Source organism: Stegostoma tigrinum, chromosome 1 (genome assembly GCF_030684315.1).
Source record: "Stegostoma tigrinum isolate sSteTig4 chromosome 1, sSteTig4.hap1, whole genome shotgun sequence".
Lineage (NCBI taxonomy): Eukaryota > Metazoa > Chordata > Chondrichthyes > Orectolobiformes > Stegostomatidae > Stegostoma > Stegostoma tigrinum.
In genome coordinates, this window is record NC_081354.1 from 6,356,613 (window position 1) to 6,375,688 (window position 19,076).

At 48.1% G+C, this 19,076-nt stretch overlaps 1 protein-coding gene across 9 annotated transcripts in view; it reads right to left on the reverse strand.

The window, feature by feature from the left end:
• bmpr1ba (bone morphogenetic protein receptor, type IBa) overlaps window positions 1-19,076 on the reverse strand; it is a 466,435-nt gene that overhangs the window by 31,663 nt on the left and 415,696 nt on the right. For all 9 annotated transcript variants that reach the window (XM_059649546.1, XM_059649318.1, XM_059649359.1 and 6 more), the window contains 3 exons: window positions 15,946-16,105; window positions 15,174-15,276; window positions 3,962-4,064 (listed from right to left, as the gene is read on the reverse strand). In XM_059649546.1, the coding sequence (XP_059505529.1) occupies window positions 3,962-4,064; window positions 15,174-15,276; window positions 15,946-16,088 (349 nt within the window). In that variant the 5' untranslated portion in view covers window positions 16,089-16,105. The remainder of the gene's footprint in view (window positions 1-3,961; window positions 4,065-15,173; window positions 15,277-15,945; window positions 16,106-19,076) is intronic.

Consider the following 19,076-nt stretch of genomic DNA (forward strand, 5'->3'; position numbering starts at 1 on the left):
AGGTCAGTTTTCTTTAGTTGGCTTTCTAAAGGCATTGCTGCTTTAACCAAGAGATTTTAGATGCATCAGTGATAAAGGGGGGCCTGCTGTGTTCATCCAGCCTCACAATTTATTATCTTTGATTTTAGATGCATGGTCTTTTTGTAGTGATGCTCCCTGTCTCTACTTCTCTCCTGCCTCCTCCCCTCTTTATCCTTTCCCCACCCCCACCATACTGCCTCTCATCCATCACCAGATTTCTCGCCAAGGAACCAGACAAAACGTCACCATCTCCTATCCTTTCAGGGACACTAAGGCTGGAAAACAAAGCTTCCTCCCCCACCTTATCTGCACTTAGTGTTTTTCAATATTTGCATGGTTTGCATAGATACAGGGACAAGAAAATTGCAGACCTGCAGATTTATTACAGCCAGTCCCAGTTTACATCTTCAATCATGCTCATGCATTCAAGCAGTCAGAGATTAACAAACAGATCTCTGGATCATATTTTCTTCAGCATGTTGACTGCAGTTCATCTCATGCACATTAACTAATGCAATGTTTGCAGGTTTGTTAAAAAAAAGGCTTCTTATTTGGAAGAACAATAGTTTGGGTTTATAGATGCTGCTCTGACACAATTCAACATTGACATTCTATAACCTCAAATAGAACAGAACTCATTTCTCACTTAAGATAACACAGTGTAGAGCTGGAAGAACAGAGCAGGAAATTTCTAAAGAAGGGTCCCGACTTGAAACATCAGCTTTCCTGCTCTTCTGATGCTGCCTGGCCTGCTGTGTTCCTCCAACTCCACACTGTGTTATCTCAGACTCCTGCATTGGCAGTTCTCATTACCCTCCATGTCAAAATGAAGCTCATTTTAGATCAATTAGGTTTCAAAGATTTTTCTGGTCTAATGGATGACAGTAAAATGCTTCAGATACTCGCTCCAGTGTGACACGTGTATCATTTTTAAACAGACCTCATGCCCCTTACACTTAGGTGTTTCTCTCCACAACACAATATAAAAGCCAGTGCTTGTTGATTTTTGATTTGCCTGTGGGATGTGTGGGAAGTATATGGAACTAATTGGGAAGCTTTCTTGAAGAAATAGTGTGGGAGCATGAGGTGGAAGATCAGAACTGTCTTTGCGTCAACATTTTGCCCATGGGCATCCAGCTGCTTTAAGGGGCTTTGTGAGAGTCAGTTGGCTGGATGGCTGGCTCGTGGTGCAGAGTGACACTCACAGCATGGGTTCAATTCCTGCACTGGCTGAGGTTACCATGAAAGATTCTCCTTCTCAATGTCTCCCCTCCCCTGTGGTGTGGAGACCCCAGTTTAAATCATCACCAGCTGTCTCTCTCTCCCTCTCTCTCTAATGAGGTAGCAAACATTAGTCTGGTAGGACAGTGCTGACTATCCTTTTTCTTTATGTGGAATCACACGCAACTGGGCATTTCTTTCCCCATCACCAAATCACCATTACTTTTTCTTTCACTTTTAAACTATGAATTGGCACCAGCAAAGCACCTGTGTAGCCACCTGGATATTTACATCTATTTACAACAGTGATGCAAACCATCAGAAGGTGAAGGTGAGATAAGGAGAGGGGGAGGCGGGCTCACTCAAAATGGAGCTGGGTGGGGGCGGGGGGATCATAAAGCACTCTAGCCCTTCAGCGCCCACCTCGGTCTAAAGGCGCTGAGAGCACTAATGGACTTTGCATGGTCCCTCTCCAAGTGTACCCGGGCACAACTATAACTACAGAAGAGGGGCAGGAAGTCAGAGATGACTCCCTCCGCAGCCCACTGCCTGGGCCTGTTTACAACCAGCCTGACCAAGCCCAAGAGCAGACCCATGAGGAGGTCCTCTCATCTGCTCACACCTTTCTGCACCAGGTGCCCAAACAGTAGGAGCGTGCGATTGAAGGGAAAACAAAAACACAACAAAAGATTTTCCCAATTACTAAAAAAAAGTGAATGGAAACACCTACAACTAATAGATACTTGATCCACAGGCTCCACAAAATGCTTTGTCTTTTTACTTTTGTGCGATAACAAAGTGCATTTGTTCACTATCTATGTAGAACCAACTGAAGTGTCTTCCCTAACTGCCCTGAGAAAGGTGGTAATGAGCTGTCTGCTTGAACTGCTGCAATCTTTGGGAGGTAGGGACACCCACAGTGTTGGGAGGACAGGGGTCTCCAGGTCCTGATGAGACCCTTGACCATCCATTAGTTAGACACTTAGGGGCAAGGGGACTACAAGGCTACCCGACACTTCTGTCCTCAGATTTCACACCAGTCACAAGTAGGTATTTAGACAAAGCATAAGCCCCTGCCATGAACTTTATAAATCTCTCCCCAACTCCATTGGCTTCAAACCCACTAGCGAAGCTTAGGGGGTGCGGGTGGCGGGGGAGGGGGGTATAAAATCCGACTTGGAGGGACAGAAAGAAAGATATAACTTTGTTGGTTTTAAACTGCCTCTCTGCAATTCCATTTTACCTCTGTGCCTGTGTACTAGGACCTATTCAGGGCTTTGAGGGGCTAATTTTCAGAGTGTGAGGCTTAAACAGGTTACAGTACTGAAACAGAATATCAGCTTCCGCTCCAAAATGCCCTTAGAGCCAGCTAATAAAAAAACCACAATCTTACTTTCACAACAGGTGCCAAGGAGACATGTCCTTCACTGCTCAACACAAAAAGTACACTTAATACCAGAAAAGATTTGCGTTTTTATAACACTTCCCACGATTATCAGGATTCAAATGATTTAGATGCGGGAACTTAAACGTAACATCTCAAAATTTGCAGACAACACACAGCTGGGTGGGAGGGCGAGCTGGGAAGAAGATACAGAGATGTTGCAGTATGATTTGGTTGTGTCAGTGGGCAAATGCATGGCAGATGGAGTATAAATGAGAGGTTATCCATTTTGGTTGCAAAGATACGAGGGCAGATTATTATTGGAATGGCTGTGCATGGACAGAGGGGAATATTCAACGAGACCTGGGTGTCCCCGTACATCAGTCACTGAAAATACGGTGCAGCAGGTAATAATAAAGGAAAGCTGTATGTTGGCACTCATGCAGAGACTTCACATGAACGGAGCAGTGCTTTCAAAGCTTGTAATTGCAAATAAACCTGCTGAATGATAACCCGGTGTCATGTCACTTCTGACAGTTAAACAGGGCCTTGGTGAGGCCACAGCTGGAATATTGTGAGCAGTTTTGGTCTCCTTTTCCGAGGAAAGATGTTCTTGCTATAGCAAGAGAGAGTACAATGAAGACTTCCCAAATTAATTCCTGGGACGGCAGGACTGACATATCAGGAGAGATTGAGTCGGTTAGGATTGTATACATTGTACACTGGAGTTTAGAGGAATGGGGGGGGGTGCAAAATCTCAAAGAAACCTGTAAAACTCTAATAGGTTGAGACACATTAGATGCAGGTAGGATATTCCTGATGTGGGGAAGTCTGGCATCAGGGATCATAGCTTAAGGGTAAGAGATAAACCTTTTAGGAGTGAGATGGGGAGAAATGTCTTCACCCAGAGAGAATGTGAGCCTGTAGAATTCACTACCACAGAAAATGGGGCCAAAACATTGTGTGTTTTGTCTGATCAATCTGAAAATCTACTGCACAGTGACGATAAGCATGTCAAAATGCAATGAAAGCCATCCTTATGAGAACAGTTGCACCACACCTGCACCGAGACTTCAAAACAAATCAATCTCACACAACCTGAGTGATACAGTGGGTAACAACAGGATAAAAACTGATGCAGTGTAATCAATATCAAGAGAATCATTAAACTGTACAACCCTGGAAGTTTCAAGGGGCAATTAGGGATGAGCAACAAATGCTTATTTTGCCAGTGTTGCTCATGCACAAGAATGCATAAAATTTAAAATAAAAACTCTGCTCAGTTACATCTCTTGAACAAGCGTACGTTCGGAAATGATCCCTCATTTGTTTTACCTCTCATGTCCTGGGGTGGCAACGTTGGGTGGAGATCGCGGTTGCAGAAGTCTCGATCTGTGCAGCATTCAATAGCTCTTCGCTGAGAGGACTTTGGAGTATCCTCAAGAAAAAAAATTTGCAAAGACATGGTGATTAAAATGGGGGACCCGGTTTAACATATAAAGATCTTTAAAAATTCAACAAAGAACAAAGAAAATTACAGCTCAGGAACAGGCCCTTCAGCCCTCCAAGCCTGCGCCGATCGAGATCCTCTGTCTAACCTGTCATCTATTTTCTAAGGGTCTGTGTCTATTTGCTCCCCGCCCATCCATGTATCTGTCCAAATATATCTTGAAAGACTCTAATGTGTCTGCGTCTACCACCTCCGCTGGCAATGCGTTCCAGGCACCCACCACCCTCTGTGTAAAGAACTTTCCACACATATCTCCCTTAAACTTTCCTCCTCTCACTTTGAACTCATGACCCCTAGTAATTGAGTCCCCCACTCTGGGAAAAAGCTTCTTGCTATCCACCCTGTCTATACCCCTCACGATTTTGTAGACTCCAATCAGTTACCCCCCTCAATCTCTGTCTTTCTAATGAAAATAATCCTAACCTACTCAACCTCTCTTCATAGCTAGCACCCTCCATACTAGGAAGTATCCTGGTGAACCTCCTCTGCACCCTCTCCAAAGTGTCCACATCCTTTTGGTAATGTGGCGGCCAGAACTGCACACAGTACTCTAAATGTGGCCGAACCAAAATTTTATACAACTGTAACATGACCTGCCAACTCTTGTACTCAACACTCCGTCTGATGAAGGAAAGCATGCCACATGCCTTCACCCTATTGACCTGCGTTGCCACCTTCAGGGAACAATGGACTTAAACACCCAGATGTCTCTGTTCATCAATTTTCCCAAGGACTTTTCCATTTACTGTATAGTTCGCCCTTGAATTAGATCTTCCAAAATGCATCACCTTGCATTTGCCTGGATTGAACTCCATCTGCCATTTATCTGCCCAACTCTCCAGTCTATTTATATTCTGCTGTAATCTCTGACAGTCCCCTTCACTATCAGCTACTCCACCAATCTTAGTGTCATCTGCAAACGTGCTGATCAGACAATCTACACCTTCCTCCAAATCACTTATGTATATCACAAACAACAGTGGTCCCAGCACAGATCCCTGTGGAACACCTCTAGTCACAGGTCTCCAATTTGAGAAACTCCCTGCTACTACTACCCTCTGTCTCCTGTTGCCCAGCCAGTTTTTTATCCATCTAGCTAGCACACCCTGGACACCATGTGACATCACTTTCTCCATCAGCCTGCCATGGGGAACCTTATCAAACGCCTTACTGAAGTCCATGTATATGACATCTACAGCCTTTCCCTCAATCAACTTTGTCACATCCTCAAAGAATTCTATTAAGTTGGTATGGCATGCCCTTCCCTGCACAAAACCACGTTGCTTATCACTGATAAGCCCTTTTTCTTCCAAATGGGAATAGATCCTATCCCTCAGTATCTTCTCCAGTAGCTTCCCTACCACTGACGTCAGGCTCACCGGTCGATAATTACCTGGATTAACCTTGCTGCCCTTCTTAAACAAGGGGACAACATTAGCAAGTCTCCAGTCCTCCGGGACCTCACCTGTGTCTAATTCATCATTTTTTCCTTTCCTCTCATCAGGTCACCCATTCCAAATATTACCTTCTCACTTCAATAACGCTTTCAGAGTAAAGGGACCATAAGAAGAAGAAAAGTAAAGGGCACCAGGTCCAAATCATGTCAAATGATTCTTTACCATTTATTGGTTTCTGAAATAAGCCCATTTTCTTTATTCTGAGAAAGCAGACCACCAACTTGCTAATTTAGAATGTATTTACAGTGAGTCCTCACTCAAAGATGTGGTTTTCTGTCAGTCACATGTGAAACAACTTCAAGTGAATTACATTGTCTCAGCAGGGCCAATCTGAAACTGTAGTTAGGTTCTGTAGCACTTTCGTTATCAGAAAGAAAAGCATTACACTCTGCAAACCAAAATACTTTACATTGCTATAATCACAAAATTGTCAAATGAAATAACATTTAAAATCAAATCAATTTAGAAATAAACAAGAAGAATTTAATTCTATGCCAATCTGCTTCTGGAACCTTCCACTCCCAGGTCTTCTGATCATTGGAGATCCTCCTTCTCATTCACACTCTGAATTGCAGGCTCTCCTCCTAATTATTATTATCCATATTGTCCTCACCAACATCCACCCCCGAATTAGCATGACACAAACAAACCATCTGTTCAGTACTCTCTGATGAAGGGTCTAGACCCGAAACGTCAGCTTTTGTGCTCCTGAGATGCTGCTTGGCCTGCTGTGTTCATCCAGCCTCACATTTTATTATCTTGTTCAGTATCATGTTACTGTTTGTGGGAACTTGCTTGGCGCAAATAAGAGTACGCTGGGATCTGACTGCAGTTAAAAAGTACGTCATTGGATGCAGAGGATGCTTTGAGGATGTAAAAAGATGTCATATAAATGCAAGTCTTGATCTGTTATCGTAAAGAAATCTCATTTATATTGAATCTGGTGAGGCTGATTAACACCACCATTAGCCTCTGCCTCAGGCTGAAATCTCCATCTCCTGACCTCTGCACCTACACAATTAGCAAAGAGTATGTTTGTATCCTGCAAACTGAGGAGAATCCGGTTTGTGTTTTGAGATGAAATAGCCAAGCATCAGTGCATTAAATTGGTGAAGTGTCCCACATTATACTGGTTATAACCAAATCTGAACGTTACATTTTGGCAAATGCTTATGCCTTTAAACGTGGAACCGGAAACATAACTGGAACCTATAACTGTGGCACACAATAACATGGGCAAGGCTCTGAAAATTCAGGGCTGCCTGCAGTCTACTGCCAGCTTATATCAGTTGGCAGATATGGTCATATCCATTATCCAGATCAGTAATCATCTAGAGTGGCAGGGCAAATTTGATGGCCTGAATAGCCTACTCTTCCTTCTGTTTCCTGCAGATTCCAACAAATTGTCACTAATCTCTACCTTTAACTTTTATTAAGATTTCATGGCATCACCCAACTTGTCTGATCACAGCTAAAGGCTACTTAGCTAGAGAGTGTCAGTCAGTCTGATACTGGGAGGTGGTGAGATAGTGATCATATCACAAGGCTCATCTCACAGAATACCAGGCTAACGTTCTGGGAGTGCAAGTTTGAATTCCATCAAGGCAAATCATGTAAATCTGATTTCAATAAAAATTCCAATTCTGGGATCAGGGGTTCTTATGGAGTAATGATAGAACTCCCCAGCTTTGAGCTTAAAAAGCCCAGGTTCAAGAACCACCTACTGCAAAGATGTGTTACGACATCCCTGAACAGGTTGATTAAAAATATCCAGAAGTGTTCAATTCTTGATGAGGTTTGAGCATGGGAATATGGAGGAGCTATTAGAATTAAGTTTATTGTCACTTGTCGTCAGGTACAGGGATACAGGAGTACAGTGAAACATTTACAAAGTCACCACTCCTGGCACCGTCTTCGGTACTACGATACAAAATCTTAGGTACAGAAGTTGAAAAATAGTAAAGTGAAGTTAAAAGTTCAACATTACAGTCTCAGCGATGGGCCGAGACCCAGGCTCTTCGACTCCGATGCAGAAACAGACCAACACAAAGCTGTTGGCTAGCCTCAAGTTTCTTTGCCATGCCACTGCTGCAGAACCATGTCACCATACTTCGGCGATAATGGGAACTACAGATGCTGGAGAATCCAAGATAATAAAGTGTGGAGCTGGATGAACACAGCAGGCCAAGCAGCATCTCAGAAGGGTCTAGGCCTGAAACGTCAGCTTTTGTGCTCCTGAGATGCTGCTTGGCCTGCTGTGTTCATCCAGCTTCACACTTTATTACCATCTTGCCTTTGTTGCCAAATTGTCGTCACGAGTCCATGCCAGGTCGATCTTGTAAACACGGCCACTGCTGAAGTTGTCCCGCACTCGGCACTGGGCCCAAAGTTGACTCCCTCCACCATCGCTGGTAACTCACTGTCATCTCCCTTGTCCACCATGAGGGATATACTCTCGCCTTCCTCCACCATCACCAGAAACACTCTCTTGCTTTCCTTTTGCTATTGTCGCTGTTAGGAGCACAAACATGACTCGCTCTGCCATCGACGCTGGGAAAATACCTTGCATCAAACATGCAGGACATTCAGCTCTCCACAGAAGATTGAAGTAAGAAAAAATAACAAAGAAAGAAGTAAATGCGGACCAAGCAGACAAGCTCCAGGCTCATGAGCCTGCACACAGTGCTGCTACTCCATTACCATTTTGACCAGAGGTGCTACGGTAACAACAGCCTGCGATTGGTACACTTACAGCACAATGGTAATGTCCCTATTGCTGAGATAGGAGACCTGGGTTCAAGCTTCACCTGCACCAAAGGTGTCCATTAACATCTCTGACCAGGCGGATCAGAGAATACTTTAAGATTGGGATTGCTATTTCTACAATTATTTTTCCTCTTTATTCATTCACAGGATGAAGGTGTCACTGGCCAGGCAGCATTTATTGTCCATCCCTAATTGTCCAGAGGGATGTTAAGAGTCAACCACATTACTGTGGGTCTGGAGTCACATGTAGGCCAGACCAGGTAAGGATAGCAGTCTCCTCCCCTAAAGGACATTAGTGAACCAGATGGGTTTTTCCAACAATCGACAATGGGTTCACGGTCATCACTAGATCCTTAAGTCCAGATATTTTACTGAGTTCAAATTCCACTGTCTGCCATGGTGGGATTCAAACCTGGTCCCCAGAACGTTATCTGGGCCTCTGGATTAATAGTCCAGTGCTAATACCACTAGGCCATTGCCTCCCACTTTAAGACAGGCTAAGTCAGTCTTGTTAGAAACGCATGGGTTATGAAGTGGTTAACTCGCAGGGTTCATTCAGAAGATTCCAGCAGCACGAGTACCAGCCTTGGCTTCAAGCGCAGTAACAAGCTCACCATGCACCCTCAGGCAGAATCTGCACTGTCAGTTTTGCAGGGAGGTGTGGAAACGAGCCCAGCGGAGCGGAGGGAGATAACTGACTGCCCGGCCTCCAGCTCACTTTGATAACTCAATCCGAGCACAGTGGCGAGACAATCAAACTGGGATCTGAAGGTGAACGGGATAGAGAAAGATACACTGCTTTTGTGCAACACTGCCTATTTTATTTATGAGTTAAATAAAATGGCTATTTGACCCACGGACGGGTCAAACACTAAACTGTAATAAATTGCCGGTCCTGACACTTTTGCCCTAGGGATGGGCTGTGCTGTAGAGCCAGTCTCCACTCCCCATCCCCACAAGAGGGAATTATGCTGGGTGCAGCAAAACTGCGCAATTTACATTGGCGGTGAGTATGGTCATTACATATGCACATAATTACAGTCCATAACTTGGAGCTGAAATCCTTTCCTGCTTAGTGTTGTGATTTATGCATGAAGCAGATCTCTGTGAAATCTGGTTCCAATAAGTGGAGATCAGATTGATTACACCTGTCCGTGCGAAACGAGAGTTTTATGACTCTGTGGTGCCACTTGTTTACACTGAACCAGTCCAACACCAAAGCCCACCCACAAGATTAAGTGCCCAGAAATGCTACGGTTTCAAGGTGCGGAATGGGGAGAGGGGATGTGGGGGCGGGGGGGTAGTTATAGACTGCTGAGATCATGCCCTGGCAGGCACCAAGCTGAATTCTCAATGTTGAATACACAGTCAAAAAAGCTTCCTCCAAGGTTCTGGTGTAGGGCTAGTGTCATCTGGTAGAATTATTTCTTATGGCACCCTGGCTCAGTGGTTAGCACTGCAGCCTCACAGCGCCAAGGACCCGGGTTTGATTCCACCTTCGGGCGACTGTCTGTGCGGAGTTTGTGCATTCTCCCTGTGTCTGCGTGAGTTTCCTCCACGTGCTCTGGTTTCCTCTCGCAGCCCAAAGATGTGCAGGTTAGGGTGGATGGGCTGTGCTAAATTACCCATCGTGCACAGGGATGTGCAGGCTAGATGAACTAGCTATGGGAATGCAGGGTTACAGGGATGGGGTAGGGGTCGGATCTCAGTGGGATGCTCATCAGAGGGTCAGTGTGGACTCAATGGGCCAAATGATCTCTTCTGCATTGTAGGAGTTCTATGAATTTTGTGGGCGCTGTCAGAACAACTGAATCAAGCTCAGTCTCCAAAATTGGTTCCAATCACAGTGGGGAGTAAAAGGAGGAATTTCTTCTCTGCTTGTCGGAGTGTTTTCCACATCTTTCTCAGGATGTATTAAACAGTACGCAGTGTTTGCTCATGATACTCCAGTCATCATAGACTGTGGCATAGCATTGACAGGGCAGTTTTCCTGCCAAATTTGCAAGCTGTTAACACTAGGTCCTGTGGTTTGGCCAATAATTGTGACAATTTCATTGTCGGAGAGTCAGTGCTGAGACAGCGCCGCACTGTCGGAGGGTCAGTGCTGAGGGAGCGCTGCACTGTTGGAGGGTCAGTGCTGAGGGAGCGCCGCACTGTCGGAGGGTCAGTGCTGAGGGAGTGGGCACTGTCAGAGGGTCAGTGCTGAGGTAGCGGCGCACTGTTGGAGGGTCAGTGCTGAGGGAGCACCACAGTGTCGGACGGTCAGTGATGAGGGAGTGGGCACTGTCGGAGGGTCAGTGCTAAGGGAGCGCCGCACTGCTGGAGGGTCAGTGCTGAGGGAGCACCACAGTGTCGGATGACCAGCACTGAGGGAGTGGGCACTGTCGGAGGGCCAGCACTGAAGGAGCGCCGCACTGTTGGAGGGTCAGCGCTGAGGGAGCGCCACACTGTCGGAGGGTCAGTGCTGAGGGAGCGCTGCACTGTTGGAGGGTCAGTGCTGAGGGAGCGCCGCACTGTCGGAGGGTCAGTGCTGAGGGAGCGCCGCACTGTCAGAGGGTCAGTGCTGAGGTAGCGGCGCACTGTTGGAGGGTCAGTGCTGAGGGAGCACCACAGTGTCGGAGGGTCAGTGATGAGGGAGTGGGCACTGTCGGAGGGTCAGTGCTAAGGGAGCGCCGCACTGCTGGAGGGTCAGTGCTGAGGGAGCACCACAGTGTCGGAGGGTCAGTGATGAGGGAGTGGGCACTGTCGGAGGGTCAGTGCTAAGGGAGCGCCGCACTGCTGGAGGGTCAGTGCTGAGGGAGTGGGCACTGTCGGATGACCAGCACTGAGGGAGTGGGCACTGTCGGAGGGCCAGCACTGAAGGAGCGCCGCACTGTTGGAGGGTCAGCGCTGAGGGAGCGCCACACTGTCGGAGGGTCAGCGCTGAGGGAGCACTGCACTGTCAGAGGGTCAGCGCTGAGGGAGCGCCGCACTGTCGGAGGGTCAGCGCTGAGGGACCGCTGTACTGTCAGAGGGTCAGCGCCGAGGGCGCACTGCACTGTCAGAGGGTCAGCGCTGAGGGAGCACTGTACTGTCACAGGGTCAGCGCCGAGGGAGCGCTGCACTGTCAGAGGGTCAGCGCTGAGGGAGCGCCACACTGTCGGAGGGTCAGTGCTGAAGGAGTGGGCACTGTCAGAGGGTCAGCGCTGAGGGAGTGCCGCACTGTCAGAGGGAGTGCTGCACTGTCAGAGGGTCAGCGCTGAGGGAGTGCCGCACTGTCAGAGGGTCAGTATTGAGGGAGTGCCGCACTATCAGTGGGTCACTGCCGAGGGAGCACTGCACTGTCAGAGGGTCAGCGCTGAGGGAGCGCCGCACTGTCAGAGGGTCAGTGCTGAAGGAGTGGGCACTGTCGGAGGGTCAGCGCTGAGGGAGCACCACACTGTCGGAGGGTCAGTGCCGAGGGTGCACTGCCCTGTCGGAGGGTCAGTGCCGAGGGTGCGCTGCACTGTCAGAGGGTCAGTATTGAGGGAGTGCCGCACTGTCAGAGGGTCACTGCCGAGGGAGCACCACACTGTCAGAGGCTCAGCGCCAAGGGAGCGCCGCACTGTCGGAGGGTGAGCGTTGAGGGAGTGGGCACTGTCAGAGGGTCAGCGCTGAGGGAGCACCGCACTATCAGAGGGTCAGTGCTCAGGGAGCGCCGCACTGTCGGAGGGTCCGTGCTGAAGGAGTGGGCACTGTCAGAGGGTCAGCGCTGAGGGAGTGCCGCACTGTCAGAGGGAGTGCCGCACTGTCAGAGGGTCAGTGCTCAGGGAGCGCTGCACTGTCGGAGGGTCAGTGCTGAGGGAGCGCCGCACTGTCGGAGGGTCAGTGCTGAGGGAGTGGGCACTGTCAGAGGGTCAGTGCTGAGGTAGCGGCGCACTGTTGGAGGGTCAGTGCTGAGGGAGCACCACAGTGTCGGAGGGTCAGTGATGAGGGAGTGGGCACTGTCGGAGGGTCAGTGCTAAGGGAGCGCCGCACTGCTGGAGGGTCAGTGCTGAGGGAGCACCACAGTGTCGGAGGGTCAGTGATGAGGGAGTGGGCACTGTCGGAGGGTCAGTGCTAAGGGAGCGCCGCACTGCTGGAGGGTCAGTGCTGAGGGAGTGGGCACTGTCGGATGACCAGCACTGAGGGAGTGGGCACTGTCGGAGGGCCAGCACTGAAGGAGCGCCGCACTGTTGGAGGGTCAGCGCTGAGGGAGCGCCACACTGTCGGAGGGTCAGCGCTGAGGGAGCACTGCACTGTCAGAGGGTCAGTGCTGAAGGAGTGGGCACTGTCAGAGGGTCAGCGCTGAGGGAGTGCCGCACTGTCAGAGGGTCAGTATTGAGGGAGTGCCGCACTATCAGTGGGTCACTGCCGAGGGAGCGCTGCACTGTCAGAGGGTCAGCGCTGAGGGAGCGCCGCACTGTCAGAGGGTCAGCGCTGAGGGAGCGCCGCACTGTCAGAGGGTCAGTGCTGAAGGAGTGGGCACTGTCGGAGGGTCAGCGCTGAGGGAGCACCACACTGTCGGAGGGTCAGTGCCGAGGGTGCACTGCCCTGTCGGAGGGTCAGTGCCGAGGGTGCGCTGCACTGTCAGAGGGTCAGTATTGAGGGAGTGCCGCACTGTCAGAGGGTCACTGCCGAGGGAGCACCACACTGTCAGAGGCTCAGCGCCAAGGGAGCGCCGCACTGTCGGAGGGTGAGCGTTGAGGGAGTGGGCACTGTCAGAGGGTCAGCGCTGAGGGAGCACCGCACTATCAGAGGGTCAGTGCTCAGGGAGCGCCGCACTGTCGGAGGGTCCGTGCTGAAGGAGTGGGCACTGTCAGAGGGTCAGCGCTGAGGGAGTGCCGCACTGTCAGAGGGAGTGCCGCACTGTCAGAGTGTCAGTGCTCAGGGAGCGCTGCACTGTCAGAGGGTCAGTGCTGAGGGAGCGCTGCACTGTCAGAGGGTCATCGCTGAGGGAGCACCACACTGTCGGAGGGTCAGTGCCGAGGGTGCGCCGCACTGTCAGAGGGTCAGTATTGAGGGAGTGCCGCACTGTCAGAGGGTCAGTATTGAGGGAATGCCGCACTGTCAGAGGGTCAGTGCTGAGGGAGCGCTGCACTGTCAGAGGGTCATCGCTGAGGGAGCACCACACTGTCGGAGGGTCAGTGCCGAGGGTGCGCTGCACTGTCAGAGGGTCAGTGCCGAGGGAGCGTTGCACTGCTGAAGAGTCAGTATTGAGGCAGCGTTGCAGTTTCTGGGGTTAGTATAACATTACAATAGTGAATACACTTTTCAGAGTTGCAGATTACTGAAGTTGTAAGGGACATTATGTAAAACTGTGCAGTATAAATTTTGCCTACAATGGGGCTTTAGGCCTGACCTGACAGAACATGCTCCAGGAAAACAGGCAAGAAGAGTTTGTTTGACCCTCGATGATCTGTGTATGTTCAGGACGTTTAGGTTTGATGCAAAGTTGTATGTGCCTCGCACGGCTGTGAGACTTGTTGCTGTGATGTGTATTTACTCCATGTACAGGGAGTCAAATTACATTGAGTTTATTGCACAGAAACAGTCTATTCAGCCCAACCATGCTTCACACAAGCCTCCCTCATCAATGTGTGGTGCAGTGGTCATGTCCCTGTAGCAGTGCCAAAAGAACTGGGTTCAAATCCCATCAGGTCATTTAAAATAATTATAACCTCGCCTACACTTGAAACAACTACATTAACATAGAATGCCTAAAGTGTGGAAGCAGGCCATTTGCCCCATACCGACCCTCTGAAGGGCAGTCCACCCAGGCACACCTCCCTACCCTATCCCGTAATTCTGTATTCCCTATGGCTAATCCACCTAGCCTGCAAATCTTTGGAGGAAGCTGGAGCACACAGAAGGAACGTGCACGCACAAGGGGAGAACATGCAAACTCCACACAGACTGGAATCAAACCCGGATCCCTGGCGCTGTGAGGCAGCAGTGTTAACCACTGAGCCACTGTCCCACATTAACCCAAGCACAACTAGAATCAATTAGGGGTTGCTCCAATTTTACCTTAATAAGGAACATAATTGGATATGGTAGCAATTGTAACTGAAAGATATAATTATTTCTGTAATAGATTTAAAATGATTATTAATAGAGTATGCCTAATGGTGTGTTGACAAAGTGTCATTGATTAGTATGTAAATTAATAATTCTCCTGTGGGTCTCCAAGTAATTGTCAATTTTGCAATGGTATTTTTCCAAGGCAATGGGATCCTGATGCCACCTGTTTTGAATTTCCTCTTCATTCAGTAAAAACCAATTCATGGTGAGGCTTTTGTGGTGCAGTGGCAGAGTCCATAACCCAGAACCAGGAGACCAGGGTTCAAGTCCCATCTGCTCCAGAGGTGTGTAATAGCTTCTCCCTGAACAGATTGATTAGAAAAATAGGCAAATCATAAAAGCCTCTTCAATGGCCAGATATTCACAAAAGAAGGTTTGAATAGGGGTGACAGTGAGAGTCTTTTTCCTAGGATGATGACGTCGGCTTGTACAAGGAGACATAGCTGCAAATTGAGGGGTGATAGATTTAAAACAGATGTCAGAGGCAAGTTCTTTACTCAGAGAGTGGTAAGGGCGTGGAATGCCCTGCCTGCCAATGTAGTTAACTTCGCCACATTAGGGGCATTTAAACAGTCCTTGGATAAGCATATGAATAATGCTGGGATAGTGTAGGGGGATAGGGTCAGATTAGTTCACAGGTCGGCGCAACATCGAGGGCCAAAGGGCCTGTTCTGCGCTGTATTGTTCTATGTTCTATGTTCTACGAACAGTCAAATACAGTAAAGCTACTTACCCGACACTGAAAATCAGAACCCTCTTTTCCCAGGCACCCAGATGTGATGACATAGCCTCCAGTTTCACCTTCTTCCATTATTGTGAAACAGTAGCCATCTGTTCTGAAGACAAAAGAGTGAATCTCAATGAGTCCATCTCAGCATGCAGTTCTCCCTACAATCATTTAGGATCCCATACACAGTAACCAGGGTGGCATACGAACACACAATTATCCCTGGGATGGGTGGGGTGGAATTAGGATTAGAATTAGATTGAAAATGCTGACTTTCCAATCAGTGGCAGTTACAGGATAGGAAGAGACTGATTTAACCCATCTTGCGCTAGATCAAGTCTATTAGCAGCATAGGCCAAAATCTCTGATGTTTGGAAGGCCAAGAGATTATCGCATTGAAAATCCTTACCATTTTGACAAGGTAGACATTGAAACGCTGCTTTCTTCTGCTTGGGGAACTTAGAACTACGGTCCAGAGTCTCAGCACCAAGATGGATTTTTCATGACAATTGGCAACAGATTCATGGTTGTCATGAGACTCTTAATCTCAGACTTTTTAAAAAAATCTTGAATTCAAATTCTACCGTCTGCCTTGGTGAGATTCAAACGCGAGCCCCCAGAACATCACCTGGGTCTCTGGATTAATAGTCCAGTGATAATACCACTAGGCCATTGTCTCACCTTATTTTAATGGCCATTAGCTGATGACTTGTACAGAGGGTGAGCTTCAGTGAAGTTCTGCCAAGTTTAGAAGCAGACGCCAGAGATGTGAACTTACTTGCAGGTGTTGTTAACTGACTCTTCAGGACAATGATGGTGACAGTGACACCACAAATCCTTCTGAGGCGATGTGGACATGGTACTGTCAATGTACCCCTTCTTGGTTTCAACGCTGAGTTTCCCAGTGCTCCTTAGCAACATGTTGTCGAGACGGTTACCTGTAAGCAATGATAAAATCATTAAGGCTGTAAGAGGCCGTGGTCAAGCATCAGCACCTCATAAAGATCCCAACACAGGCAAAGGGGAGGTATTGGGGGAGGGGGCATGAGTTTACAGGTCTCAGGAGTGCATTCCTGTCACAAGTCTGAGAACCACAGCACTCTGATCTCAGAGTCAGGCAGGCAACGCTACAGTAATACCCACTGCACATCTTCAACCTGCCTTACAGGCTGACATATCAATGCAGCATTTACAACAGATTTTTGGACACATGACGAAAGATCTCCCTGTGTGAATCAGTGTCAAATGTTACTTTGTAATGCCTCTTGCGCAGCACCTCATTCTGATCAAGTTGCTACATAATCAAAGTTATTGTTACATACTCTAAAAGTCACTTCTCATGAGCTCTGAAAATGACACCGAAACTCAGCTGGAGAAACACAGAGGGTCCGGCAGCATCTGTGAGAACAGAAACAGAGTCAATGTTTCAAGATCCACACGAACCTCTTTAAAGCCAGGAATCATTTACCACTTTTTCATTTAAACAGTTTTGAGTCTCCAATGCGAAGAACATCACAGTAGTATAGTCTTGGTGAAGGGTCTAAAACTGGAAGGCCTAAGCCTTGTTCCTCTGATGCTGCCTGACCTGCGGTATTTCTCCAGCTCCACACTGGATCGACTCGATCGTAGTATGGTTCCTGTATTCAGGAAAGAGGCTATTATCCCTCAGATGCAAAGCAAATCAGCTCTAGAGCATATTTCTGCCTTTCTCAGTTTAGATTAGATTAGAATCCCTACAGTGTGGAAACAGGCCCTTCGGCCCAACAAGTCCACACCGCCCCTTGCAGCATCCCACCCAGACCCATCCCCCTATAACCCACACACCCCTGAACACTGTGGGCAATTTAAAATGGCCGATCCACCTATTGCACATCTTTGGACTGTGGAGGAAACCGGAGAGGCCGGAGGAAACCCAAGCAGACACGAGGAGAATGTGCAAACTCCGCACAGACATTCGCCCAAGGCTGGAATTGAACCCAGGTCCCTGGCGCTGTGAGCTGCAGTGCTAACCACTGAACCACCGTGTCATTTAATGTCTTATCTTAAAGAGTACATTGGACAGTGTAGCCCTCCCTCAGTTCTGCATTGGAGTAATAGCTGCGAATGTTATATGCTCAAACTTGGAGTGGAGATGAACACAGGACTGTATGGGTCACAGGTGAGTGCACGACGCACACATTTCAAGCAGCAGAAGATGCTGGTCAATAAATTTAAAGGAACACTCACAGCCTAGCCCTCATCTTAGGCATAGTCTGTGACCCTCCAACACCCAGAAACCTGCGACCATCCAACAGCCACTTGTATATTCTCTGCTGTAACCATCTGGGATATCTTGGGTAGATTCACTGCCACCAATGCTTCTTGTTGGTGACAGTCTAACCCAGTGATCATGTGTGTGTGGAAGGATCTCAACAGGGTCATAAGCAGCAGATAGCATCACTCCTGCCGAACCTTGTTGAAAGGTTTATGACATAACCAGTTATTAGATAGCTACAATACATCTAAGATACATAACGTTTGTTTGCAAGATTATCGGTCTGAATTTAAGGGTAGGTAGATCTTATTACTTTAGACACACACACACACACACACACACACACACAGACACAGACACACGGGCACAGACACACACACACAGACACACATACACACACAGGCACAGACACACACACAGGCACAGACACACACACACACACACACACACTGACACAGACACACACACACACACACACACACACACACTGGCACACACTGACACAGACACACACACACACTGACACACACTGACACAGACACACAGACACACACACACTGGCACAAACACACACATACACGCACACACACAGGCACACACACACAGGCACACACTGTCACTGACACAGACACACACACTTTGACACAGACACACTGACACACACACACACACTGACACTAACAGACACACACACACACACAGTGACACAAACACACACACACACACACACACACACACACACACACACACACACACACACACACACACACACACACAGGAAGGTAGCTAGCTTAGTTGGCTTGATGTCTGCCTTACAATGCAGAATGATGCCAAAAACCTGGATAGAATTCCCCTACAGCAGAGAACACTGTGAATGTCAAAAAGGGTTTTGTTGTGTGGAGGTAATGTTGGGCTAATGAGTCTGGGTACAAAACCCACCCTGCTGCAGAGATGCATCATAGCCTGTCCGAACAGGTTGATTAAAAAATATCCAGACACACACAGGTCTATAGGCTGACAAATGGAAGCCACACGGAGAACAGATCTCTACATCCTGATAACTGCAACTAATGATGTGATGTCAGACAAGTGATTGTTACAACACCAGAAACCTGCGACATCACCTACTGCACCCATCCCTCCACCCCAATCCTCGCAAGGGAGGTGCAGTGGAAACCCAATTACAGGCATGCAAGCAGCAAGGGGCCCGGTTCACGGTGATGAGTTGCATCATTTCCTTGGACAAAGGGAGAGTCACAAGGAAGCAGAAATTTACTCAGGTTATTAAAACATTGCCTTCCAAACCCATGACCACTGTCATCTAAAAGGACCAGGGCAGCAGATACGTGTGAACACCATTAACTGCAAGTTCCCCTCCAAGTCAGCCTGACTTGGACATATATCCTTGTTCCTTCAGTGTTGCTGGGTTAACATCTGGGAACCCTGTCTGTAACAGTGATGCAGGGCTACCTACAGCACATGAGCTATAGCAGTTCCAAACAGTGGCTCCACACTACCTTCTGCTTAAGAGTAACTAGGGATGAGCAATACGTTACAGCCTTGAATTTGATGCTCATGCCCATGAAAGTGTAAAACAATTCCAGTATAGACCTTTTAGTGAGTTCTAAATAGATATTCAAAGCTGCACTTTGTTA